General features: G+C 44.3%; 1 protein-coding gene across 2 annotated transcripts in view; it reads right to left on the reverse strand.

Moving 5' to 3' along the window:
* Positions 1 to 27,367, reverse strand: part of PGAP6 (post-GPI attachment to proteins 6) — a 589,880-nt gene that overhangs the window by 232,905 nt on the left and 329,608 nt on the right. For both annotated transcript variants that reach the window (XM_085632201.1, XM_085632202.1), the window contains one exon: positions 22,740 to 22,833. In XM_085632201.1, coding sequence (XP_085488327.1) covers positions 22,740 to 22,833 — 94 coding nt within the window. The remainder of the gene's footprint in view (positions 1 to 22,739; positions 22,834 to 27,367) is intronic.

The raw sequence follows: 27,367 nt of genomic DNA on the forward strand, positions 1-27,367 counted from the left end.
GGGGGGGGGGCGAATGGCCTCTTGACCAACTGAAGGACAAAGTGGGACTAGTACAGTAATTACTCCTGTTCGGCGAGCCCAAGAGGTGTACAGCCTACATTCGGGGGCCTGAGGGCTCGGGGTAATTTTCTAATATCATGCGGAGGGCTGGGTCTGGTCCCAGCTCCTACTTCTAGAAGTGCGCTCCTGCTGGTTGCTTGCCCATTTGTTATTGTTTTAGCTAACGTACGCCCAAATGCCTGCAAATCCACCGCGGATCTAATTCACAAGCCCACTCATTGGATCCACAGGAATTTAAGGTGCCCCGATCAAATCTTCAATACAGTACTTCTGGCAAGAAGGGTGGGATGGGTGGTGAGGCAGACATAAGGAGAACACAGTCCATATATACAAGAGGCTAAAATACTCTTTTGGAACATTGCTAGTAGCAAAATGGGCTGGGAAAATTGGGTTACTTTTATAAATAATACTGATTTTGTTTCAAAATGTTCAAGAAACCTGGGCTACTGATATTAGCTTGGATGGTTATGGTTTAGTCTCAGTCCCAGCTATCTCATCTCCCTTTGCTAGGGCTTGGATGGGGTTAATGGTACTGTTTAGAGTAATCGCAGCTTGTAAAATTAGCACGGTTCATAAGGATAGCACTTCAATCCAAGCATTTTATCTGCCTGGGGTAATGCTTTGGCCACTGTTTTTATTAATTTTTATAATGGTAATAATGGGTCTGATTCTAGTGCCTACATTAAATTGCTCTCTGAGTTTATTTTACATCTTGACAGCAACTTACCCCACCAGCACAAAGGGTATCAGATCATCCTAGGGGGTTATTTTAATACAAAATTTGGGTTTAACCAGGAGAATAATGCTCACACCTTGTCTGACACCACTAGCTCAGGGTGCACAGATACGTGGAAGGACCAAAAGGCCCAGGCACTTATTCACCTTCTAAATTTGTTTGTTGTTATTAATGCTTGCGATCACCTGGACCCCCTCTACTCCTCAAAAGCGACCTTTGTAAGGGGAGAGCATGGCTCAGACATCAACTATATCTTTGTATCTAGAGATCTAATAGGCTGTGCCTCAAGGGGTGTGATCATATAAAGTATATACAGTGATTATAATCCTCTGAATGTCAGTCTGTGTACCTGCAAGGGAAGTAGTAGTGTGAACTGTGTAGCCCCATCCTCCTTAGCTGTCTCAGGTTGACATGGAGAAATGTTGATTTAAATGCCCTCATGTATTGTCTGTGTGTTAATCACCTTAACAATCAATTTGTCCTGTTGGGGCAGACAGTAAGTAGTTTTCTTACAAACCCAATTAAACCTGGGAAACAGGAGGCCAAATGGTTCGATGAATCCAGCAGAAAGGCCTTGAAAAATCTACATGAGGCATTGAGGAAGAAGCCCAGGCACAAGAGTAAAATCCAACAGCTCAGAGCAGCATATACGTTGGCCCAGCAACATAAAAGTTCCAAACTGAATCTTGCGGGAAGCTGGTGTCGGCATGCACACTGAAAGACGTCTATAACACAGCTCAAAAACATTGACAAAGCCGAAAGCTCTGGCTGAACACTTTGGACCCAAAGGCGAGACCTATTGGCTATGCCAATGCTTGTTTAAATTTCCGCTGGCAGACCCTAGCAGTACATCTCCTTATATTTGTTATTCTGAGCTAGGGATGCCATATATATCTGATCTTATGAAAACAGAACCTGTTCTGTTAAGGCACAGGATCTGAACCACACTAAAAACCCCTTTTAATTGAGTTATTCGAACTGATAGTCTCAAGCTAGCGCAGGTCTTTACCATACCATGGTTGAAATATATCAAAAAAATGATGAACGATCTTGGGCATCCTGAATATTATTACAGCCCTAATACCATGATCACTGTCTCTAGAAAAGATCTTAAAGGAAACTGCATGGCACTTTTAGAAACAATTAGATTTCCCGTAGAAATAGTGAAACCAATGGTACTGGCGAATCAAATGATATTAATCACCTATAGCAGCATCCAACCCTATATTAAGAATACCCATGGCAAATACAATAGATTCCTACTGACCTGATTCAGATTTGGGATCTTTCTCAGACTAATAAGTTTCCCCATTATGAACGATTGGTCCAGAGACATGAGCAAGTAAGTATCCATGTGATGATGTTTCCCAACAATTAACATTACACGTTCTTTTATTTTGTAAATTTTATTACATACGAAGGAAAAAGGTGAATCTTACCAATCCCAAAGTTACTCGGCCTTAGACAACGTCGAACCGCAAGGTCACTATCTGCAGTTTTAAAATATGCTATCAAATGTAGGAAAACTATTTAAATATGAATATTTCTATAATATGAAATTTCTCCTTATTTATGTGTAATAGGCAGCCATAAGGTGTTAAATGATGTTTTTAAAGCTATATAGACTGTGATAGTGTGTGATATTATGTGCTTTTATGAATATCTGGAAAGTAATCGAACAAAGCTTTATTGAATTGAATTGAGCAGTCACTGCAGGCCTTTGAGTTGTAGTTCATCCCCAGGCACCAAAGGCAAAACTGATGAGGATCTGTCACAGGTATTTGTTTACGACAGTCTTTCCAGGGTTAACAACCTGTTGTTTTGAGAAGATACATTTCTCTTGCACACTGAATTCAGAATCTCGGAGGTAAACGGGTCTCTTGAGAGACAAGGGGTAACTCCAGATACGCATCTGGTGAAGAGGTAAGAAAGGAATTAACGTCAGCATGCAGGAGTGGTTCTTATATACACCCCACACATCATTTCCAGAGCGAAACGTCAGAGCAGCACAGTGGGCCTAGCCGGTGTGCAGAGGTACTGCTCAAAATTTTCCACATCCAATTTGATGGCTGGGGTATATTCAAAAGGTGAGGAATCTGTAGTTAGAAGTCTATCAGAAACATTTTACACAGATGAACGACACAATGCACCCACACTTATGGGATGTGAGCCTCCACGCATATCACTGAATAAGCTGCACAAGGGCGTATACGGTGGAGGTACTATGCTTCCAGATATATGGAGAGATGACTGGGCTGCCCACCTAGTGGTTACCGAATGACTGAGCCTTCACCCTGCAGACAAGCCCCCCTATTTTACAATCCCCTTGTATTTTTAGGAAGGGTTGAGAAGTAGGAATTTAGAATTGCAGAAAGTGCTGCCCTGAGGGCCCAACCCTGGCCAAAAAAAACTAGGTATTATACAACGTTTCATGGAAAATCACACCCTGGGACAACTACCTCTTGAAAGAGATTGTGATACTACTGGAATTCCAACACAGACAACATAGGCATATCAAAGATCTGCAACATGTGGGCGATTTAGGTATTAAACCATACAAGGACCTCTAGTGGACTTCGTATGGGATAAATGAGGTGTTCAAGTACCTGAAATTAAAACACTCATTACACTAATATAAGGATTGATTAGATGACAAACAGAAAAGCTACCCTCTCCCTGAGGATAGAGTGCTTTCTGAATCCAGATCAGTTAAGAGGATATCACTGATTTAGAAGATGCTAATAAATAATGCCCCTGACTGTATGGGACTAGTGAGAGACAGGTGGATGAGAGATTTCAGAGTATGGATGATAGGGAGTTGAGAGGACGAGTTATGGGCACCCAGAACGGTTACAATAAAGGTTCGGTTCCACCTGATTCAAATTAAACTGCTAAGTAGAACATAATGTAGTTGTGTGCAAATGGACCCACTACAAACAGACATATATAGAGCTTTTTTTTCTTCAGAGGGTATGTTAACATGGGCCTGCGCATCGATTAAGACTATTAGGGAAAAGTAACTGTCATGTGACGGTTACCAGTGTAGAGTTCAGCATGGATACATAATAACATTACTGACATATATGGAGACCTCACTGTACCCAAATATGCCAATATGTGGCGCAATGCGGAATTGGTAGTCAGGTGGGACACAGCACTCACATGGGGGCAATTGCAAAAAGCTGGCATCAGAGAATGGTTTTCTATTGTGGATTGCTGCATTGCAGCGGAAAATAGATACATCAAATCTGGGGTCCCTGAAGAAATTTAATAAAAGTGTGGGGACAATGGCATGAGTTCAATCGATTATCATTAACTGACGGCGGAGGGACAAGAGACTCTCACCTAAATGTAACACGGAGAAAAGAACCATCCAAATGTATGGAGAATGTAAACTGACATGCTCAATTCTGGGAATATTACAGGCCTTTTGTTTCAGATCGGTCATGCATGTGTTTCTTTTGTTCAAAACTTAATTGATAAAAAAAACATAGTCTATCAACGCTCACTTTATGTCCTGCTGATATCCTTCCTACTGTTGCACCCCTAGTGTACTGCTGATGACCACTAATGTAGAAATCTTGCCAGTTTCACCACTGCTAGACACATTATGTTAATTCTTATACCACTAAGAGGTTCGATTGAGTTCCATGCCTCCTTCATGTATTAACTACACCTTTACTCTGCCCTCTTTCCCACGACTGCTGCTTATTGAAAATGTAAATATTTTATGCACCTTACTACTGTACTGTACTCTCTATACATGTTTAGTCGCTGACAACTACAAAGCAAGATACCTTTTAAAATCCCTCGGGTTACTATGGTTGGGCTCTCGGTGGGTGGGGGGGAAGCATGGCATATCAATGGAGAAGCTATGATTGCATTAGCTTGTGGATTTTCGCCTGCCCGCGCTAAAGGATCGCCCATATGATCTTGAGTCAAAGGCGGTTCTCGATCAAATAACCCGTCCGATGACAGGTTGGGTGGAGCAGTAAGGGCACTGTTTTCCTGAGTGGAAGGACTACCGGCAGGGTAAAGCATTTCTATAGTAGGTAGGGGTTCTGCAAATTCTGAAGGATCGATAAGGCTTGCTCCGGATAGTCTCAGCGTCATATTTTTAACAAGGCCTTTTGCTTCGATCCATTTTCTTAGAGGGCTTTTGTCTGAGTGGGTTTTCTTTAAGTTTTGAATATTGTTTATAATGGGCCGATTTGGTATGATGACAGCCTTACCTCCTTTTTTAGCCCTGGGTTTGCCTTTATGTTTGCGTCCTCTGCCTAAACGTGATTTTGCCTTGCTATCCATGTAAAAATCCTTCTCTCGCCTCTCCCCCACCTCATCATCTGTTCCGGTCCCGGCATCCAATTCCTCAAAGGAATCTTGCTCAATGGGTTCTGCAAGGTCCGTATGTTCCATAAGCTCCATAGCCTCGGTGGGCTCAGTGACTGCCGCATGTCCCGCTGGCAACCCTCCTCTCCCAGAAACATGTGCATCCGCCTCACAGGCCCCAGCGTCCTGCAGCACCCGTTGAGAGCCTCCACCCGGCTCAGCGGCCATAAATTAATCCAATGTCCCGGTGCGTGACCCCTCGGCTGAGACCTGCACAGCTGTGTGTGAACCAGGGAGCGGAGCCTCAGCTGCCTCCGCCGTTGTAACAGTAGTTTTCTCTCTAGCCTGTGTTTGCTCCGTCGGGGAGCCAATAAAAATCACATCAGATGCCACCGTTGTATCATAGGTAGGAGTTTTTGGCTGTTTGGCCCCCTGTACATTGGATATATTAGCCTTGCCCGGATGGGTCTCTTTAGAGACGGGGGGAACTTTCACAGGGGTAGCTTCTGTGACATTAGAGAGGCTATCTGTTTTGCCCCAGACTGGCCCTCCCTCTCTTGCCAGAGATTTACCCAGCGTCTTAACTATATTTCTGCCTGAGCTCTTGGCGTATGAGCCTGCAAGTAAAGTGGGTGGTCTCAGTACCTGTTTGCCAGTGTTTCCTCTCTCCTAGGTAGTGACTCGGTTGGCAATGACAGCGATGACAGTGTCGGTGGTGATGACAGTGAGAGCGCTTCGTTTTTCGTCCTCTCGGTCTCCGCGGCACAGCGTTCATCGTTCGTTAGCGCAGGAATTCCACCGGCTCCAGCCGGAGCAATTAAGGGTAGCACAGCTGATACCACTGCTGCCGCTCGTGGCATTGCAGCCGAGGGGGCCACGGTTCCGGTTGTTTGCTTGCTGTTCCGTGTCACACGGGGCGGATTTTTTGGAGACATTCTCCGTAACCACCTGATAGAATGAGAGAGAGCCCGAAGGTTGAGGTTGAGGCTAAACCAGCCGAACCCATAACTCCCACGCAGACCTTGTATCGTCTGTCGAAAAAACCGAGCAGTGTCAGGGAGCTATAGCATCAATAAAAGCGGTCGCATCCGTCGCTGCAGCACCAAAATTCAGTTTCTTTTTTTTTTCCCCGTGCTTGAAGGGTCTCGTTGTCTTCATAAGATTCAGAGCGTTCCGGTTAAGGCCTCTCCATCGCAGAGCATTCTCTCTGAGTGAGGGAAGGAAAGAGCCTCCAGGTGAGCTACTCAGCACGGACCCCTACTCCGCCATCTTGGATCCGCCCTCAGCCCAACCATAACAGCGATACTTCCTCCAGTCCCCCAAATGAAACACCTACATATTATTAAAAAAGGACAAGGGCAAGAAAGGACCGAACTCTCCTCAGCAGATATAATACTTCAGATCCTGAACGATCAACGGGCCGAAGCCCAGGAACACTATCTTCAACTGAGAGAAGAAAATAGTCAAATGTAATTCTCGCTACAAGAACTTACTTCTAAATTGGGGGGGATCTCTCAAGATATCGCTGGACTTCCACAACGGGTGGTTGAGATTGAGGAGACAAGTACGAAAACGATTGCCGCAGTCGACAAACATGATATCCAGCTGACCGCGCTTCAACTAAAGGTTGAGGATTTGGAAAACCGACAAAGACGCTCCAATCTGAGACTCTTCGGGATACTAGAAGGGTCTGAGGGCTCTGATCCCAGGGCTTACCTAGTGGGGCTGCTTCAGAAAGCTTTCCAAGACTTGGCAGACTGGGACTGGGACTCACAAATCCAGCGTGCTCATCGTCTACCTTTGGTTATGAGAAACAGGGAAAATCAGTTCCCACGTCCCTTTCTGATTTTTTTGGGCAATTTCTTACTTCGTCAAGCAGTCTGGCAGAGAGCACGCCCTAATGCCCCAATAGTCATAGGGGAATTTTCAATTTTTGCTCGCTCTGACCTAAGCAAAGAAACAATGGATAGACGCTGGATGCTTCGCAAACTGATTGATCCTATTAAATCTAGTGGGGGTCAGGCGTTTTTACAGGAACCCGCTCGCCTCAAGGTCATTAAAAATGGACGTACTTATTCCTTTAATGATGTCAAGGCAGCTGAAGCATATATTTCCAGCATCAATACGGGCAAGAGCCAGACCGAAAAATAATTTGAAGCCTAGGCTTCAATCTAGATGTGTTTAAATATAATTCATAATTGCAAGGCTTGTTTTTTTTTTTTTTTTTCACTGGCCGCTGAGGGGTCTCATTATGAACAAATAGGGTTCTTGTTGGACTGCCTACATAGGAACATTGGCTGATTTTTTGGGCTCTCTTGACTATTGAGACTATAAAAATGCCCCCATTAAGGTTTTTTTTTCTCTTTTCTTCCTTTTTTTTTTTCCCCTTTCTTTTTTTTCCCCAAATAGAGGGAGGGATGGATCGGGCCTCCACAGGTGACCTGCCACGTGCGATGCCTTTCCAGCGGCAGTTGTTATTTAAGGGTGGTTCTTCCCCGGCTGGGGTAAGAACTAGGGGGGAGAAGGGAGGGGGGGTTGCGGGGTGGGGAAAATTCAGTAAAAAATGTTCACAGGCTGACTGGGAAGAATTTTGTGAGATCACATTAGCTTTAGTTTTATTTTCCTTCTTTTCGCTTTCATGTACAAGTAACAGGAAATATATCAGGGTATCTGGAGCTGGGTTTAAGGTTCTTATTCTCTACAAATGTATGAAATAAAGTGCTTAGCTTGGAAAGTAGCGGGGCTGAACAGTAGAAACAAGAGATCTTTGATTACAGAAGAACTAAAATTACACAACCCTCATATTGCTCTCCTCTCTGAGACACATATTGCCGGGAAGGATAAGAAATTACTTAACCAATTGGGCTATGATATTGTGATCTGTTCGAGCCTTGGGCACTCCATCAGAGGAGTGGCTATTCTTAAGGATAAAAGCTTCAGGACTGAAACTTTACAGACCCTCTGTGATAAGGATGGCAGGTGGGCGATTGCTCAGATTTGTTTTGAGAACCATAAATATGTCCTATGTATGGTCTACGGCTCTAACACAGACGAACCGATGATTTCCGATCAGTTGAATATCAAACTCCTGGATTGGGAGGGAGAGCTTATCATCATGGGGGACTTCAATTGTATTATGGACTATAAAATAGATACAACTAGGTCCGGTAGTTTTCAAAGGATGCGCAAAACTAGGTCATCTATTTCTGACCTATGTCGTATCCATAACATTAAAGATGCTTGGCGATACTTATATCCGAAATCACCGGGCTACACATACTATTCAGCACCCCATAAAATGTGCTCAAGACTGGATATGGCATTAATAAGTGATAATTTATTAAAGATTAGCACTATGGTTTTATGCCCCCGAATCTCTTCGGATCACAACGCAATAATGATTATAATTACTACATCACATACCAGGACCTTGCCCAGACCATTCTCTTTTCCTAGACACTTGATTTCAGACTTACAGTACTTGACGCAACTTAAACTGCACCTTATAGAATTCATAGATATTAATATGGATTCAGCTGCATGCAGCATAGTATGGGACGCCTGCAAAGCAAGTATTAGGGGATTCACTCAGGCCTATACGATCAGACAAAACTTGGAACGCAGAAAATGCAATGCTTTGCTTACATCTAAAATAATTACTCAAGAAGAATTGCTGGTTTCTGCGCTCCGATTAAACTCACCGATGACTACGGAAATAGGCCTTAAACTTGGACTTTTAAAAAACGAAGTTAAAACAAAGTTCATTCAGAAGAGTAGTACTAGCATCCATAAATTTAAAATAGCACAATATGAGGGTGGGGATAAAATTGGTAAAATTTTGGCCTATAAAGTCGCGGAGGACAGAGCTCGCACTCTGATTACAAGTATCCGGGGGGGGACGACAATAAAATCTATAACCAGCCTCTAGACATAGTAGAACAATTTGCCGACTATTATAGAAAATTATATACTCCAGAAAACATTCCTAACCCAGACACAATTCGGGATTATGTGGATAAATACATAATCAACCAGCAGGTCATATTAGGAACGGACTCATTGTCTGATAATATAACTTTGGCAGAATTACATCAGGCTATATCCCTATTACCCGCAGGGAAAGCGACAGGGGAGGATTCAATACCCTTGGAGATATATAAAGTGTGTCTAGCTGAATTGGAATCTCTGTTCCTGAAGGTACTGCAATCTGTTGGGCTCAATGGAAAAGCACCCAAATCATGGAACAGGGCGAAAATAATCTTTTTTTTAAAGAAAGACAAACCAAAGGAGGAGAGAGGGTCATACCAACCCATATCTCTGATAAACACTGACGCAAAAATATTTGCCAAAATTCTGGCATTAAGATTGTCTCCTATTTTGCCTAAAATCATTAACCCACAGCAACACGGGTTCATAATAGGGAGAGACACTACAATGCATGTAAATATGGCTATTACGGCATTTGACGTAGCAGAGATGGAGTCCACCCCACTCGGCATGATCTTATTAGATGCTGAGAAGGCTTTTGACCGAGTGGGGTGGGACTATCTCTGGTGTGCCCTCTCTAAAATGGGGTTTGGGGGGCAATTTTTGCGGGGCATACAGGCTTTGTATGATAATCCAACGGCCTGTACCTGTTATGGGGGCCTGACCTCTCCAGATTTCTCAATACTTCGCGGCACATGTCAGGGATGCCCTTTATCACCCCTTTTATTTGCCCTTTCATTGGAACCTTTCTTGTCCGCTCTTCAGTCTCAAACCCAAATCGTATCCTTTAGGTCCGGCTCGCAAGAGCTAAAAATAACAGCATATGCCGATGACATCGCGGTCTACTCACAAGATATTGTGGAGGCATTACAAGGCATTGTCTCTGAAGCCGGCAAATTTGGGAACGTTTCTGGGTACAAACTCAACTTACAAAAAACTCAGGTTATTGCTAACTATACCCCAGCCTTGGCGGTCCCCGAGATCTGTAAAAGTACTACATATTTAGGCGTCAAATTAACGGCCAAAATTCAGGAAATTAATAACATAAATTACAACGAATTAACCAAATCCACTATTTTACTATTAAAAAAATGGCATAGATTACCCCTGAACTTAATTGGAAGAATTAATCTGATAAAGATGATGATATTTCCTAAATTTGTGTACCTATTTCGTTCCATTCCATTGGCTTTAAATAATATGTTTTTTAAACAACTAGATGGTGCATTCAGTAGATTTATTTGGGGCTATAAAAAAGTGAGAAGGTCGCTGAATCTTCTGAAAAATAATACGAACACGGGAGGGCTTAATTTTCCTGATTTTAAGTTGTATTTTTGGTCTGCTTTTGTTTTGCGTATTCGTTCTTTACTAAACAGAGGAGGAGCAATTTTCTTTCACACCTTTATGTTAAAACACGACTCAAACATGTTTTTACTACGAGCTAACGATCCTAACTACTTTAAAAGAGTCAAATTTAAGACTGCTAGAGACTTAATAAAGATCTGGGTCAACATATTAATCCACTGCAAAACTACTTTTTTCCATTCAAAGTTGCCGCTGTGGGGCAACCCGGGTCTTCCGGGAATTTTTAACGACAACATCGCTCACAGCTGGTCTAGGATGGGTATTAGTGTCTTAGGGGATCTATATGGCACACATGGGTTCTTAGACTTTAACACTCTTAAATTGTTATATGATCTTCCCGAAACTATGAGGTACAAACATTTACAGATGCACGATTATTTGATCAACAAAAAACAACTTCTGGAGGTCTCAGATAACGATATATGGACCTGCCTATACTCTGTAAAAAATAAATCAGTAATAAGTGACACTTACAGCCTCCTAACTAGTTTTAAATCAAACGATTGTTCTAAACTGGCTGATAAGTGGGGTAGGTTACTAGGCTCAAATATCACTTCGAGAGAGATAGAGTGTTCCCTGTCAAATATTAATAAGCAGGTTCGATCATCTAGTTTAAGGCTCCAACAGTTCAGAACAAGTTGTATGTTATACTATACGGCCGAAATAATCTCTAAATGGTCTTCTAATAATTCTTATAGCGATCGAACAAAATGCCCCAAATGCTCTGCCGAGGCCGCTGATCTGGTACATATGTTGTTCTCCTGTCCCACTCTTGAGACCTTTTGGGGGGACATCCAGAAGGTCCTAAAAGTCAAGCTTATTCAGCTACCATCATTCACTGCTGCCTCGGTTTTGTTAGATATCTATCCCATTTCCTTCTCACAGGCTGCCCTGGCCTCAATCCTTATGTCCTGTGCTAAATTAACCTTGGCCAGAGCTTGGACCTGTTCTGATCCACCTACGGTATGGGATTGGTGGGCATTGGTAATTGAGATTCACTCGATGGAGCTAGCATTAGCAAATTTAAGAGGGATACGTTCTTTGAGCAAACATGAAAAGAATTGGTGAACTTTTATGGAATGACATGGCTCCTGTCATCTGTTTAGCACTGTCAATTATTTTCCCCACCCCCCCCCCTTTTTTTTTTCTCTCTTCCTTCCCTGTCCTCATAGCTCTGTATCTCAGTCCTGTGCCGAAAGAATGCCATAATTCATTAAATATTTTTTTTATTTCTTTTTTTCTATGTCTACAAATGCATGTATTAATGTATGCTTTTCTTGCCAGCCTGTTTACAAATAAAAAAAAGGAAAAAAAAAAAAGAAAAAAAATCCCTCGGGTTACACAGATGCCAAGTGCTAATGTCATTACTTTTCCACTTGCAGATATTGGGCACCTTTTTATCCTATATCCATGCTGTAAAGTCCTCTGTCACTCTTCAGGGTCTAGCAGCACTATATCAAAAACTCTACGATTAAAATAAACTTTCATTTTGAACTAGTGCAAGACAATATTTAAAATGTTTGATTAAGCTGCTATCCAGGGCCGGGACAAATAGTTCTAGCAATACCAGAGTTATTGCGGGTCCCTGATTTCAAAGACAACGGAGGGAAGGCTATATATTCACGGTTAAAGTTGCAGGTATGTAAAATCAGCTACCTTAATATTAGAGATCTACCACGGACGGAGTCAAATTTAAAAATGATCTGAAAATACTTTTATTCAGACTTCAGTGATGTTTGGATCCCAGCGGCCCTCTGCTCCGCTCCCTTTGTAGTGTCTAAAAAGCACAGGGATACTCTTCCGAGTAGCTGTACGGTATAGAAGAATCATTCATTTATTCCCAGGCAGGTTTCAAGAAGGGAGTTTCACTCACTTATCCCACCACAGACCTGCTTCCTACCGAGTGATCTGCACTTGTAAAGTCTGTAATGGTGGCACAAAGACTTCAAGTGCTGCCTCTTCAGATGGATACTTCCTCCTGCTAGTTCCACGCCTGTTGAATATCCCCACGCGCCATAATTGATCCAGAAACATTTCATTGTTCTTCCGCACCAGTAGGGGGTGCTGGCTCCATTTTGGTACAAGAAGCAATGCTACAGTGAAGTCGTTGGAGCCATAAAGAGCCCACTCTAATGCACAAATATCAGAACGCTTCAACACAGATTCCGAGCTACTCCTTCACATTTCTAATATTGCAGGTACAGATTGTCACCTCACAAGAAGTCAGGGTGCAGGCCCTGATGAGACTGCAATGGACAAATATCCTTTTCAGATTCTCATGAGATCTGTCTGTAGGACCTGGGGTCACAGCTCGACTAAAGGTTGTGTTAGAAGAGCGCCCTTATGCACCCAAAGCCATAAAAGAGCTCAAGGTCAACCTCTTCATAGTTCACATCGAGCATTGAATCCCCTCAATTCCTCACCCTTATAGTCCTCCAAAGTGAAACAGAGAAGGCAGAAGAAGAGGTTTCATGGAGAAAAGAGAAATCTCATCCGAAAGCCCTTCAAAATAGAAGCTAAGTCCCATTCAGCCCCTTCATCTTCTGCGGAGTCATCCTCGGAGCCCAAATTAGTGGATATTACGGTGCAGAGGGCTTTGCTCCGGCGGCACGGCAGATTCTGGTGCCACTCCTATTCCGGTTCCTCCAACACCGATGCAGTTTACGGCACTGATGCCAGCTTATCCAGAGTTTCTAGCCCTGTGGGCTGATCCTGTACTATACTTCTATTCAATAATGCAGATGTTAAGGCGTGCGCTGGTCATCTCTGGTTTTCTGATGGTCCTCTCAGGGCTCCGTTTCAGGTTCCGTTAGTGGGTCCTGTCCCAGTGCCATGTAGCCACCACCCCCTGCCTCACAGGGACCCTCTAGGACACCAACATTAGCCATTCCAGCAGCTAGACTCTCGCAGATTAAAAATTATCGACACCAATGTAAACACCAACACAGGCTCCACCGAGGCCACTGCCCCTCTAATGCGACCTGTGTTTAAGGGTACAGTTAGGAGAGCGGCCCAGACGATAGTGGTGGAAGAAAGGTACATGGAGGCACAGATATACCCTCTCCGACCCTAAGATGCCACATGAGGCACAGGATGATACCGATGTCAAGAGTGAAGCAGCCAAATTGCTGCTACCCTTTTCTTCCAACACAGTGGAATATGTATCCCTGTAGAATGCAAGTAGGATAGACACTTTCCCTGACAGAGGTGGAGTATCCTTCATGATTGTCCTGAAGTAGGCAGCCTCTTTCCATGTTGTCCTCAGGAATTCAGCCGACATTCTAGAACTGCCTCTGCCTGAATCACGTCTAGGGCGAAATTTTTTACTGAGGTACTAAAACTTAGTACAACTTCAATGAAGTCACTACTGACCTACGATGACGCACTCATGAACACACTGAAAGATGCATGGGAAAAGCCCACATTAACTCCTGCAGGGAACCACCCGATAGCAAGGAGATGTAGACCGGCACCAGGCGGCCCGCCCTTCCAGTCAATGCAACCTTCTCCTGACAGTCTGGTAGTGCAGTTATCTAGATGCCCACAACAGAACCCTAGAGCATTCTAGGGACAGCAACCTGACAGAGTCAAAGTTGGAGTTAGTGGCAAAGAATATTTTTTCAGCGGGCAGTCTGGCCCTCCATTCTCTTATTGTGAGGTTATAGACACGTCTGTGCGACAAGGCTGCAATAGTTGACCCAAACTTGTTGGACCATCGTAATGAGCATTTTGCACAGGTAGTTTGTGACAGACAGGATGCTTTTAGACGAGCTATCAATACTGGACTAGACGCCTCAGATTCTAGGATGATGGTGCACCCACAGATTTAAATCAGGGAGGGCAACAGCCCTATCTTTGGGTCGCCAGTCTCCCTTCAGGGATTACAGACGGTGTCAGACGTTTCGGGGGATCTCAAAAGGATTTCATTTGTGGCAACACCAATCCTCCCAGCCTCCCAACAACACAATCAGCTGCTTCATGAGTACAGATGGAAAGTCAAATGCAGGGGTTTTCCAATCCATCATCACTTCTCCTCGTCACTTCAAGCACCACCTAGAAAGCCACATCAGCTCCCCTCTTTATGGTATCCTTTCTACAAGTCTGGAGGACCTTCTCCACCGTCGGAGTGGCAGCTGCTGCATCCCAATCTCAAAAGCCTCCACCTTCATGACTTGAGTTTGAGAAGGGAACACCTTAAATCCTTCCACATGCCTCCAGAGCTGATCAATGTCATCCTACCAGCCTGTTGCTCTTCCAGCACAGTCTACCCTAGAAGGTGGACTAGGTGTGTAGCCTGTAGTGCGGAGCAGGATGTGAATCCCTTGAATTATTGCCTGTCAGAGATTGTTTGTTTCACGCTCTCATTCTCCCAGTACGGCTGTGTAGTGGTCACCAACAAGGAATACACTGCTGCCTTGCTGGCATTCTCCTTCCCTCTAGACCAACCATCCCTTTTCGAATATCCCATCAAGATCAGGTGTTTGAAAGGGGTTACTCTCATGTTTCCTCCGACTCGCTTTGTGATGCCTCAATGGGATTAGAACCTTGTGTTGACTTCTTTGATATGTGCTTCATTTCCGACCCTTCACGATTGTCAGTTATGCCTGTTGACAGTTTTTCTACTGGCCTTTACTTCTGCAGGGCATGTCTGTGAGTTTCAAACTTTGAGGGTAAGCCTGCCCTTCACATGCTTCTTCGCTGAAAAATTGATCCTCAGAAGTAAAGGTTCTTACCTCAAGGTGGTTACTCCGTTCCATCTGGGACAAACCTCCCTACCTTCTACTCTCTACCTCATTCCACCAAGGAGAATGAAATTACACAGGCTGGACCCAAAAAAGGCAGTTAGTTTTAAACTGAGCGCACTAAGGAGATAAAGTCTGACAAATAGTTTTTGTGGGGTATACAGACAACAGAAAAGGCAAGGCAGTCCAGAAGAGTAGCTGTTTGACTAGATAATACTCTGTATAAAGAAGTGACACGCCCTTGCCAAGAAGGAACCACCAGAGGGTATCGGGGCTCACTCCACCAGAGCACAGTCTTCCACCTCAGCACTCGCCAGTGTATTACTTTAGCTGAGATTTCTTGTGTGGCAACATGGGTTTTCCTTTACACTATCACCGAACACTGTTGCTTGGATTCATGGATGAGAAAGGAAGGTTATTTCGCAAGTTTGGAGCGCAAGGATTTCCTTGCCTGACCATTCCTTCAGACCCACCACTCTGGAAGGGTACTGCTTTGGAATCAACTGATAAGTCGTTTGCAGGTAGAAGTATTCATCAGAAGAAAAAGTTACTTACATTGGTAAAGATCTTTCTGGGGGATACTTTATCTATACGAAGATTGCTCACTGATATTAGCACCACTTCACTGTTACGTTGGTTGGTTACTGGCCACATTAAAAAGGTTCCAGTTATATATTTGCAATGCACTGCCTCAAACTGATCATTTCCCTGCTTTTGCCTCTAAGGGTATGGAAAAAACTGAACAGGAATGGGCCTCAGTGCGTAAGGGCGGGCACTTTGTGAGTCCAATGACGTTAGTGTGATGTCCCTTCCAACGTGTTATGGTTGTCCGAATTGAATGATTTTTTTTGGGTGGGGGGGAGAAACTACAGGTCCCACAATGCCGGGGGAGAAAGGGAGGAACAGGACTATAAAAGACCCTCCCTTTGAACAGTCCAGTACTTGACAAACAGTTTCCAGAATGGAGCGTGGCTGCTCCTTCCCGCATTACCAGAAAAGATTGCTGTGAAGGCACGTTCAGGACCGCACGCTGCCTTACCTTCGAGCGCGGATGTTTCTTACGGTTACAATCTCGCCCGCGGAGGCTCTCGCTTTGTTGCTTGAGAGGCTGCGAAGAGCACCGGAAGCGTGGATTGCTTCTCCTTGGTTTTCTGCATTCTGGAACGAACGCTACTGCCTGCAGCGACTTCCTCTTGTCCCGGAGAGCTTGCGGAATAGTCGGCTGCCAGCCATGGTTTCAGCCGCAGCTAAGTGCCTCATTTTCTTCGAGGCTTGAGAGTGGGTGGGTGCACGAGTACTGGATTTTGGGTCACCTTACGCTATGCACGAGGCAGGGCCTCAGAAGGTACCTTTGTTTTTAGGTCTCGCCTGACCCAGCGCATGCGCTGGTCTGGTGAGACTTATTGAGAGGGCTCCAAAAAGTGCTAACAGGCCAGCATAGAGCTACAGTGCATGTGCGCGGGCGCCGCGTTTTACCGCAATTACTTTCACTTTCGCGGTCGCAAGGCCGCTTTGATGTTGATCACGATCGCAATCACTTTCACTTTCGCGGCCGCAAGGCCGCTTGGCATAGCCAATAGGTCTCGCTTTTGGGACCTTATAAGTATTTAGTTACGCAACTGTTGCATGGCTACACACTTATAAGGTCCCAAAGGCGAGACCTATTGGCTATGCCAATGCTTGTTTTCCCCGTTGTTAGTTCCTCGGTAGGAGAAATGGATTGAATTACCATTCCACCCATAACGGATTAAGTACGGACGTAATACCCCATGTAGACCCGGCGAGGTCTCCTGGTACATTATCCTTTGTTTTGAACTTGTGTGACCAGTCAGCGTGGTCTCTTTGGCTAGAGGCTAGTGCAGAGCTTACGCGTTCTGAGAAGACTTACTCTCCCCCTGTGTACACGGGTGGGCAGCTTGTGAGTATGATGTGTATTCCTTTGTGTCAAGATTAAGGCATTGAGTGGGTGTTGTGTATGTAACTCTCTTGCTGTCTTCTTTCGCTTACAGGCGTCCAACGCTAGTTCCATGTATTGAGAGAGGAGTTCCTATAGTGAAAGAGAGGACCGAAGAGGTTTGGAGGTGGAGCTGCCTTCTTTCCTTGTTTTATCCACTTCCCTTTTCCCTGGGGTGTTTCTGTGCAGAGCAGTGTACGTAATAGCTCTCTGCGAGTAGCATTAGAGGGAATTGTGAATCATAGCATCGCCCCTGCTGGATCTGTCGCTGAAAGGTGGGTGAGGTCCCCTTATACTACCCTTCCTATCCTGACAAAACGTCCCCAACCAGTGAGGGGACTATCGAAAGGTTTCCAAATCCAGTCAGGCTCCTGGGTACACTCAACTGGCAAGGAATCTGGTGGCAGTCACCAGAAGGAGCGTTACTGTAAGTAAGTATTTTTTTTCTTTTGTATGTAATGTAGAAGTAGAAGATGGACTCCAAAGCAAAACAATTTTTGTTGTCTTGAAGGGGAGTGTTAGAAGGCGACCCCAGGGGAGACAGGGAGGTTACCTGAACACCCTGAGACCGACCCTCGGGGTAACGTAGCCGGGCACTGGCGGGAGACTCCTCAGGGGAAGAGTCTCGTATCTAGGATCGCACACACGGCACCACACAACAAAGAGACACCACACGGTAGGTTCTTGGGAACAGATCTTTTATCTACTCAGCTACGTCGGATCTTTATGATCACCAAGGGTGATATGTACAAATAGAGCACGGGCTCAGAGAGTCTCGGTAGGGAAAGGGGGTAGCGGGACAGTCTTTGGGGATCCGGATCAATGCAGGGGTGTACCCAACGCACAGCTCACAATCCTCGAGCCGGGGGATACGCTGCGGTCCAGCCGGACCGGGGGAGTCTTTAGGAGCCGCGAGTCACTCAGCAGGGCTCAAGCACAAGTTCGGAGGTCTTACGATCTTCATGGGAGCCGCGAGTCACTCAGCAGGGCTCAAACACAAGTTCGGAGGTCTTACGATCTTCAGGGGAGCCGCGAGTCACTCAGCAGGGCTCAAGCATAAGTTCGGAGGTCTTACGATCTTCAGGGGAGCCGCGAGTCACTCAGCAGGGCTCAGAGGTTCCAAGGTTGCAAGGGAGCCGCGACCACGTCAGCAGGGCTCTCGTCGTTCCAGATAGTCCCAGAGTACCCCTTGTTATAGGTCAGCTCCTCTTTGATGTCCGGGGTCCGTGTAGGCAGGGGTCTTAGCGCCTGCCATGTTGTCCTTTGATCCTTTCAGGGCCGGGTCGGGAGGAGTCCCAGACACCCAGCAGGCGTGGAGCCAGCCCTCAGGGAGGCCGGAGGGCCGATCGAAACCCATCTCCCGAGGGGAGGCCAGAGGTGCGATGGAAACTGCTCCTCCCTCTCTCACTCCATGGGAGCGCGATGTTCCACAGCCGGGGCGGCGCCTCTAGGCCTGGGTTGTGCTGGGGCCGGGCGGCCATCGTAGGTGCATGAAGTGGGCACGCGGGCCCTGTGGTGCTGGGAAGATGGAGGGCACGGACAGGGGAGTCCGGGTCGGGTGTGTGTGGGTCCTGGTGGGCAGGACCAGCTGGGCCGTGTACTGAGGGACTAAATGAGGCGTACGGGTCAGGGGGTGAGGCCAGGGGTCAGGGATGGCCATGCCACAAGGCCGGGTCTAACAGGGAGGGTGGGACAGGAGCCGTATAATCCCTCCTCCACTGATACAGCGTGCTAGAACCAGCTTTCCATAGGCATATAAGAATCTCATCAGTTAACCATTGCATTTTACAAGACATCATTCATAATCCTCAGCTCTCAGCAGAATCACAATGAGAACTAGTCAACTTCTGTGGTAATTAGTGCAAGAGCTAGAAAGAGATACTGCAGATTTTGTTTTTACCTTTTGCGATGCACAGTGGTTTATTTTTCTAAACCTAATTCAATCTACCTTGTGCCACTGCTCATAGAAGCAACTTTCCCCTGTTCCACTACAGACATGGCTCCAGATAATGTTGTGGTGTAAAGCACCACCAGACTGCTGAGCTCAGGGGTTACAGAGTTGCTCAGCACAATTGTTTACAAGTTAGTTGTTCCCAAAGAGCGCCTGAACACTCGCCCAGCAGTGCAGCAACAAAGGCTACGACAAGGCATTTACAAGTTTGCACATTGCCCTTGTTTGCAGCCTTCATCACCAGGCAAGTTACTGAAGTAAAACTGTGATGGCACTTGGCAACAGGGTGCGCTTCAGATGCCAAGCCCCATCCCAACTGCTGCATGCTCTCTTGGTGTGCAACACTTAGCCAAATACACAGCTTGTAAAACATCAGATGTGGCCTTTGCTTGCATAACACCCTATTTGACACTCTTGTTGCTCCTACTGCATTAACAATGCAAGAGAGAGTCACTTTTTATGTTCCTGGTCAGTGGCTGACTGGTTATTAGGGCATTGACTGGCATCTCAACACAAACATATATCTGCCTCCATCTACTCGCATGCAAGATATTAATGCAGGCAGCAACCCCGTCCCCCGTTTCGAATCAAAGCTTGTTGCATGGGCGAGGACCAGCTTGCCCATTCCAAAGGCCGCCCCTTCGTAACACATGCATCCAATTCCCTTCAAACATAGCCTTCAAGCTCCCTTGTTGGCTGGTGGGTATGCTGCATAATGTTCATGGCTTAAGACATACTTCTTAGCGTCTTGAGGTCAAATGTGATAGGTCAAAATGCCATCACAGTGAGGGGAGCCAGCAGTTGAAATGGGCTAATCCACGGCCTTATGTAGTATACAGTGGTGGGAAGAACAAAAATGTGAGTGACAATTTAACAGCCCAATGGATGGAGGCCACTGACCCAAAAAATAAATAGTAATTAGAAATGGGGTCTCTAGGTCTCAGAGGTATGCACGCTGTCCAAGTAGGGACCACCACTCTAGTCAGGGTAAGTCAGATACACACTAGAAGATAACCTGCACTCACCCTAAAGTAGCTTGGCACAGAACAGTCAGGCTACTCTAAAGAGACAATGTATAAAGTATTTGTGCAACACAACCCAGAGTAACTCAATGAAAACACAGAAGATAGACAATCATTTTATAAATAAATCAGGAACAAAATGACAAAAATCCAATATGTAGAAGGAGAGATATGGATTTTTTTAGAATAAAAAGGTTCTTAGCACTTAGAAGCAAAAAGCACCAATGTGGGGTATCTGATCGAGTTGGACAGGGGCAAAGTCAACAGTTCAGGCCGATTGCGATAGAGTGCGTCCGGATACAAGAGCCAAGCAGGCCCGGGGAACAGAGTACCTTAATCCTGGTCGCAACAATGAGATTTGCAATCGAGCGTTGCGTCAATGTCGATCCTGCAGTGGTGGCGATGCATCTGTTCCGAAGACAAAGCACCGAAGTGAAAAGCGTTGGTTCTGATGCGATGCTTTGGGTTTCCCCGCGCAGTCAAGGGGATGAGTCGATCTGTTCACACTGCTGCGGCAGTAATGTACGGTTCCGATGTGTCAGGTTCTGGAGGCGATGCATTGGTTCAGAGAGCGAAAAGACAATTCTACATCTGCAACAGGGTTGATGCGCCGTTCTGCTCCTAGCAGACTAGAGATGCTTCGATTTCTTTGGTGCAAGTATCTGGGTCCACTTCCAGTGAACACGGAACAGGAGTAGGGGGGAGAGACTTTGATATCACGGTGTCTCAGGCAACAGGAAGCAAGCCAACAAGCCCTTGGAGATCACTTTGGTTGCAGGGAGGCAAAGTCTAGCTCTCCCTCAGCAGGGTTAGAGATCAGCAGGGCAGCACAACAGAAAAGCAGGTCTTCCAGATCAGCAGTCCAGCAGAGTGTCAGTCCTTGTAGCAGCACAGCCATTCTTCTTACAGAGGTTCTTTACAGGTCCAGGAGTGTCTGATTTGGTGGGGTCAGATTCCCAGTTCTTAAACCCAGTTGTGTCTTTGAAGTGGGATTGACTTCAAAGAAGAGTCTTTGAAGTGTGCAGAAGCCCTATCTTCCCAACCTTGGCTCCAGACTAGCTGTAGGGTATAGTCAAACCTTTGTGTGACAACAGGACACTGCCTATTCAGGTAGAAATGTCAGTTCCTCCATCCCTTCCTGTCCATGAAGAGTAATCAGAATTAAGATGAGTACTCCGACACACCTACCCTTCCTGTGTTTGTGGCTGTCTAAAGGGAGTGCACAAAGTGTAGCTGTCACCCACCTCAGACGTGTATTGGAGACATGCTGCAGGCATACAGAGCAGGAAGGGCAGAGAAATGTCCCCTTTCTAAAAGTGGCATTTCTTTAAAATAGTAATGTCAAATCCAACATTACGATCAAAGGGGATTTGTCATTACCGTTCCAAAGATATAAAACATGAGACAGCACTCATTTCTAATCCGGAATTACAGCTTTAAAAAGTGTATTAAGGAATAATCAATGTTAATCTAGGAGCGGAGTAGGCCTCACAGTAGGGAAACATGAATATATGTGTTTATCAATACCAGGACATGCAAAACGTAAAAGTAAATGTCTTACCTTTTACTTACACCACACCCTGCCCTTTGGGCTACCTAGGCCTATCCTAGGGGTGACCTACGTGTAATCAAATGGGAGTTTAAAGCTTGGCAAAGGGTTTTAAATGCAAAGTCAAAGTGGCAGTAAAACTGCATACATAGTCTCTGCAGTGGCAGGCCTGGGACATGTTGAAAGGACAACTTGTGTGGGTGGAATAATCAGTGCTACAGGCCCACTAGTAGCATTTAATTTACAGGCCCGAGTATATGGTATACGACTTTACAAGGGATTTACAAGTAAATTAAATATGCCAACTGTATATACACCAATGCTACCATGTTTAGGGGAGAAACACATGCACTTTAGCACTGGTCAGCAGTGGTGAAGTGCTCAGAGTCCTAAGACCAACAAAAAGGTTCAACAAAAAGGAGGAGGTAAGGAGTCAAAAGGTTTTTGAGAAGACTACCATAAGGCTGACGGGTCTAACAATAGCAAACAATAGGCTGGTGGGACAACAAACACTGTCTCAAAGGCCAGCCTAAAAAGAACAAACATTAAATACTGCAACCAAATATTTTATTAATAAAGTCTCAGTCTGACAATGTTGAAAAGTTAGTGAAATTAAAGATTAGGTTTGCAGTGTTGATTTCAAATAGTGCACAACTTTCTATGGCAAGCTTATTTATTAAAGCGCTTTCAAACCACATGCAACATCATACAGTTAATAGAAAATGACTTTGCAAGATGCATTATTAAACTGCAAAAAGTCATTTGTGTTTCAAAATGTCTAGGTTAGCAAAAAACTTTAAATCATTTTGTGACGAACATCACAAAATAGTCGAACAAGTTGACATTTATTTTATAATGTGAAATAGCTTTGTGTCTTAGCAGCTCTCAGGTCAAAGGTCGCTTCAAATTATGTACAAATTTAAAAAAACAGAAACCACAGCAAATAATAGGTATAACCAGGGTAGTGACAGTTCAGACCGCAAGACACAAGAGGGGTCAATCCTAGCAATCATGAGCTTGTGTAGTTATCACAGTCTCTGTTACCTGTTGTGCATTTGTCAGATGTAGTTAGGTGCGTGACCGGGGAAGATGCACTCAAGCAGCCAATCACTCTGGCGTCGGCACTGGGAAGAGTGGTCTAAAAAAGAAAAAGAAAAAAGCATTTAGGACAAATGGAAGAAATCATCGTTTTATGGCAATGCCAGAGTATGTAATTTTAGGTAGGAGTGTTGTTTGAGAGGTGCCTACAGAAGCCTTGGGAAAGGCCAGCCTATGGTTCACTAGCCTCATCTATTCTATAGGCATTACACTGCAACACGTCTCCTCGAATATTCCACACTACAATTTGGTACAGTGTGCACTTTTTCCCTATTGAGTCACCGTTTCTCTTATGTTGATAAATTCACATTTACGCTTGGATCCGTTATGCAACTTAAATCGCTATCCTAGCTAATTATACCGTCTTTAGAAATCTTTCTTCAGCTATACAGCCATAACAGCACATGAAAACATCACAGTAGGAAATACGTACAATCAATTTAATGATGTTAAAATAAGAAGACAATTAAAAACTGATTATTCCATTTAATTACGGTTCATGTACAATTAAAAAGCAATTATCTATACATTGATAGTACCGTAATAAACCACTAAAATCTAATAATAAAATCATCAAGGGTGATGGAGGTTAATCCAAAATAGACAGACCAGTATCTGAAGGAGGTTACAAAAATGTATAATAATTTATACACAGACGGGGCTATAACCTCTCAACAAGTGCCTGATGTGTGCCCTATGATATGGGCACTAACAACTTAAAAGAACATTGAGGATCAGTTTCTGGCAAGCTTCAAAGAGGACCCATTACACTGGTTTTCTTTTTTTGTCTGACCATCCACATGCATAACAGAAAACGGGAAACCGAAAAAACAATAGGTTACCTAACATCACTTCTCAGAATCCTGATTCCTACTCTATAATCCCTTATTCACAGATTTCAACACAGCAGGAGAATCTATTTCCTTCTGTATCCAAGATAAACTAAGCTAAAAATCAGGACATGCACCATGGTTTCAGTGAGCTCGGTACAGAAAGGACAAAACCCATCAGACCCCTGGGGATCATGCTGCCATTTGGCAGTGAAGGAGTAAAGTGGCAGGATCCCTAATCGAAATTTCAAAAAGAGTGACTTAGCTTGTGGAAGTTCAATTTCAACCTGGACATATTCCATAATATTTTCGTCTTTGGACTTGAGGAAAGAGGCTGTGAGGGTAACTAATCTAGCTTGCCCTAGAAGTGATTTGTGTGAATGCTGCCAGTACATACACTTGATCATTGCTTTGGATACCCAACCTGCCTCCAGAGGAGATGTCCATAGGTTTCCGCACCCAATCTGAAGTATGCATTGTTTCATAAATCTAAGCGAGGGATTGCCCTGGATAATCCTAGAACTTCCTCTTAGCCCTGTCGATAAGAAATCAATCATGGGGTAGCCCAGAGTTTTAGCCAATACAAAATAGGTCTCAATCCTATTTTATTAGTGATTGAACTAAAGCCAAGATCTAACCCTAATGGAGTTAACGAGTACTAGCAGGGAGGTTGGTTAGAAATCACAAAAAGTGATTTTCCACCTTCAACAGGGATATTACATCCTTGTGTCCACAAACCTCCATGCCATAGAGGACCACCCAACCCCCCCCCCACCCCCACCAAGGGCTTGAAGGTTGTACATTTGGGGGGCCGCAGGAATCTGGTGGATTTGGGAACCCTGCTGCACCTTTACAATTCCTAGAGTGGTGTTTCAATTTTAATCTAGATTTGATAATGTCGGGTAGCCAATCAAAGTGCTTTGTCAGGGTAACCCCCAGATAATCAAATGTGTGTACTTACTCCAACAGAACCCCATTAAGTGTAAAGTTAGTTCTGGTAGATATACAGGGGTTAAAGACCATAAACGTTTTCCCAATATTGATCTCTGAGATCAGCTAATCTTGGGGCATCACTCGCACAACTATATAGGTAAATTACGAAATCATTGATAAATAAAGAGAATAATGTCGGGTGGGGAAGACACACCCTTGTCGAACACTCCTATAAACTCGGACTGGTTCGGTCAACTCACTCTGAGACCCACATCTAACCTGAGCACAGTAGTTGGTATGTAATCTTATAATTACATCAAGTAGATGATTTGGGGCTCCAATATCAGTCAACATCTTCCACAAGGTCTCCCTAGGAACTAAACTGAATGCAGACTGTAGGTCCACAAATGCCACATAAAGGTGACCACCCCCTCAGAGTCACATTTTTCCAATAGAGCAGCTGAAGACGGACACCTGGTCTATGGTACTTGTTCCGACTCTGAAGCCTACTTGTAAGGATGAAAGAATTTCTGAGGCAGCTAACCATTCACAAGTCTATCCAGGATTATCCTACTGAATAGTTTATGGGTACTGTCTATAAGACTAATGGGCAAATTGATTTAAGTGCCCTAAAACCCTTCTTAAAGATCAGAATGATCTCTACTCCAGCCCATGTAGAAGGCATGGGTGCCCCTTTCATTATGGCATTAAAATATAATACAGGATATCAGCAGCAGCCGGCATAGGTAAGCACAGTGGAGCGTGCGCGCGACAGACACCAGAATAGGTAATGTTTATTTATTTAATTATACCTATTCCGTCGTATGTCGGCTTCCCCCGCCCTCCCACCCCGCTCCGCTGCCACCCCACCGCGCTTACCTGTGCCGGCCGCAGCGGCAGGATATGGACAATAAAATGTCATTTTCTGCCCAAAATAGATGCCCAGGGATCTAATTAATACCTGGAGGTTTATTTGGAGTAATAAAATCTATTGCTTTGCTCATTTTAGAACTGGAAGTGAAAATAGTTTTTTGAGCTGGTATACACTGTGAGAATAAGTCATTTAGATGTTCACCTCACCCAAGACTTCCTAATCTATGACTAAATACCATATCCACTGGCCCTATGGGCTCACTCTGTTGAGGAGGAATACAGCTCTGAAAAATGGTCAAACCAATCAGCTGTGGAATTGTTGTTGTCTATTGGGGACTATTCATCTATACCACCCTTAGCAAGAATACACTAAAAGGAACTATGGTCCTTCTTTTTAATGGTACATTACATGGTGGTCCACTTATCATATTCCCATTCTCTTTTAGCACGGAATATGACAACTTTATAGGACCATCTAGCATCATGGATCAAGTTTTTTTTGGGGTTTGTATGGCTTTTGATAATAACTGCCTGGCTACTCAGGATGCTTCACTACTCCACGAGGTCTGTGCTTTTCTTCCTAGAAGGTTCTTGGACTCTACAAAAAAGACTCCTTAACACTGACATCATGGAGCTATGAATTGCACTAATATTCTCCGGGGATTTAGTTTAATCCAGGGGAACTTCCATAGACTGTATAGTTTCCAACCCATAGGCTCCCATTTTGTATACCTCCCTCAATGCTGTCGTAGTCTCTACCATGGACCCCTATTTTATCCTATGTTTGTTGTTAGTAAGTCTAAGCCTTCTATCGAAGGGTTGTGGGAGGGTGCTGGATAGAATAATTCCCAATGGTCTCAAAGTAGGAACCAGAGCATTATGGTCACTGTCCAACCAAGGGGTTACAATCATATCAACCAATTTAGGCCAAAGTCAAATGTTGAGCAATGTACAGTCAATAAGAATGGTGTTATTCAAATGATTGAAAGTCTATCTACCCTATTTGTCTGAGGTCATTCTGCCATAACAGGATTGAAGACCTTGGTTAAGAGTAAATTTATTCAATTGGATTGCTGCAGCTTTCCATTTCTTTATAGGGGGATTGTCAAACCAGAAACTGACCAAACCTGGTTTTCAACACCAGAAAAGCCCTCTACACTACAACTCAATGATTCAAATTTGCAGTTAAAATCACCTGCAACAATTTTGTAAGAACCAACTGGGAGGGCTGCTATGTGAGAGTCTACAAGGTTAATAACTGTCAACTCAGAACAGTTACTCACTGATCTACGGTAGATTTTATATAAATTGTAGATTTAATTGATAGGTAACCGCAAGCTGACAACCAATATATCTGGAGTACCCAAATTAATTTCCTTGGGCACACAAAGTAGGGTAGTTTTCACCCAGATTGCCTATTTTTTAGTAAAATATTTGAATTTGATTATTTAAAAGCAGCACATATGTGCACCAACATGTGTCCATGAATAACAAATTAACATTGCAGGCGAGAGTAGTCCAGGCAACAATCATTATTTCAGAAGGCCTGAAAGAAAGGATGGGTTTAGAGGGTACATTCCTAGAGTTGTTTAGATCCTTCTTGGAGAACAGATCACAAAGATTCATAGTGAACCAAACACTATTGACATCACCAAATCTTACCGGAGTATCACAGGGTTCAACACTATCCCCTGCTATATTCTATCTTTAAGTAGAACCACAAATAGACATTTTACAGCAGGCAAACATCTCCTTCCACATGTATGCAGATGACACACAGCTTTATATCAAGATTACATCAATGGAAGATATCGGTGTCATGACCCAGGCATTAAAGAGGACCGTCCATTGGATAACTAGTAATCATCTCAAGCTTAACCCGCATAAATCAGAATTCCTTATGATTCCCCCCAGAAAAGAGCCAAGAGTTTCATGGAA

This window comes from Triturus cristatus, chromosome 10 (assembly GCF_964204655.1).
Source record: "Triturus cristatus chromosome 10, aTriCri1.1, whole genome shotgun sequence".
In the NCBI taxonomy this organism is placed as follows: Eukaryota; Metazoa; Chordata; class Amphibia; order Caudata; family Salamandridae; genus Triturus; species Triturus cristatus.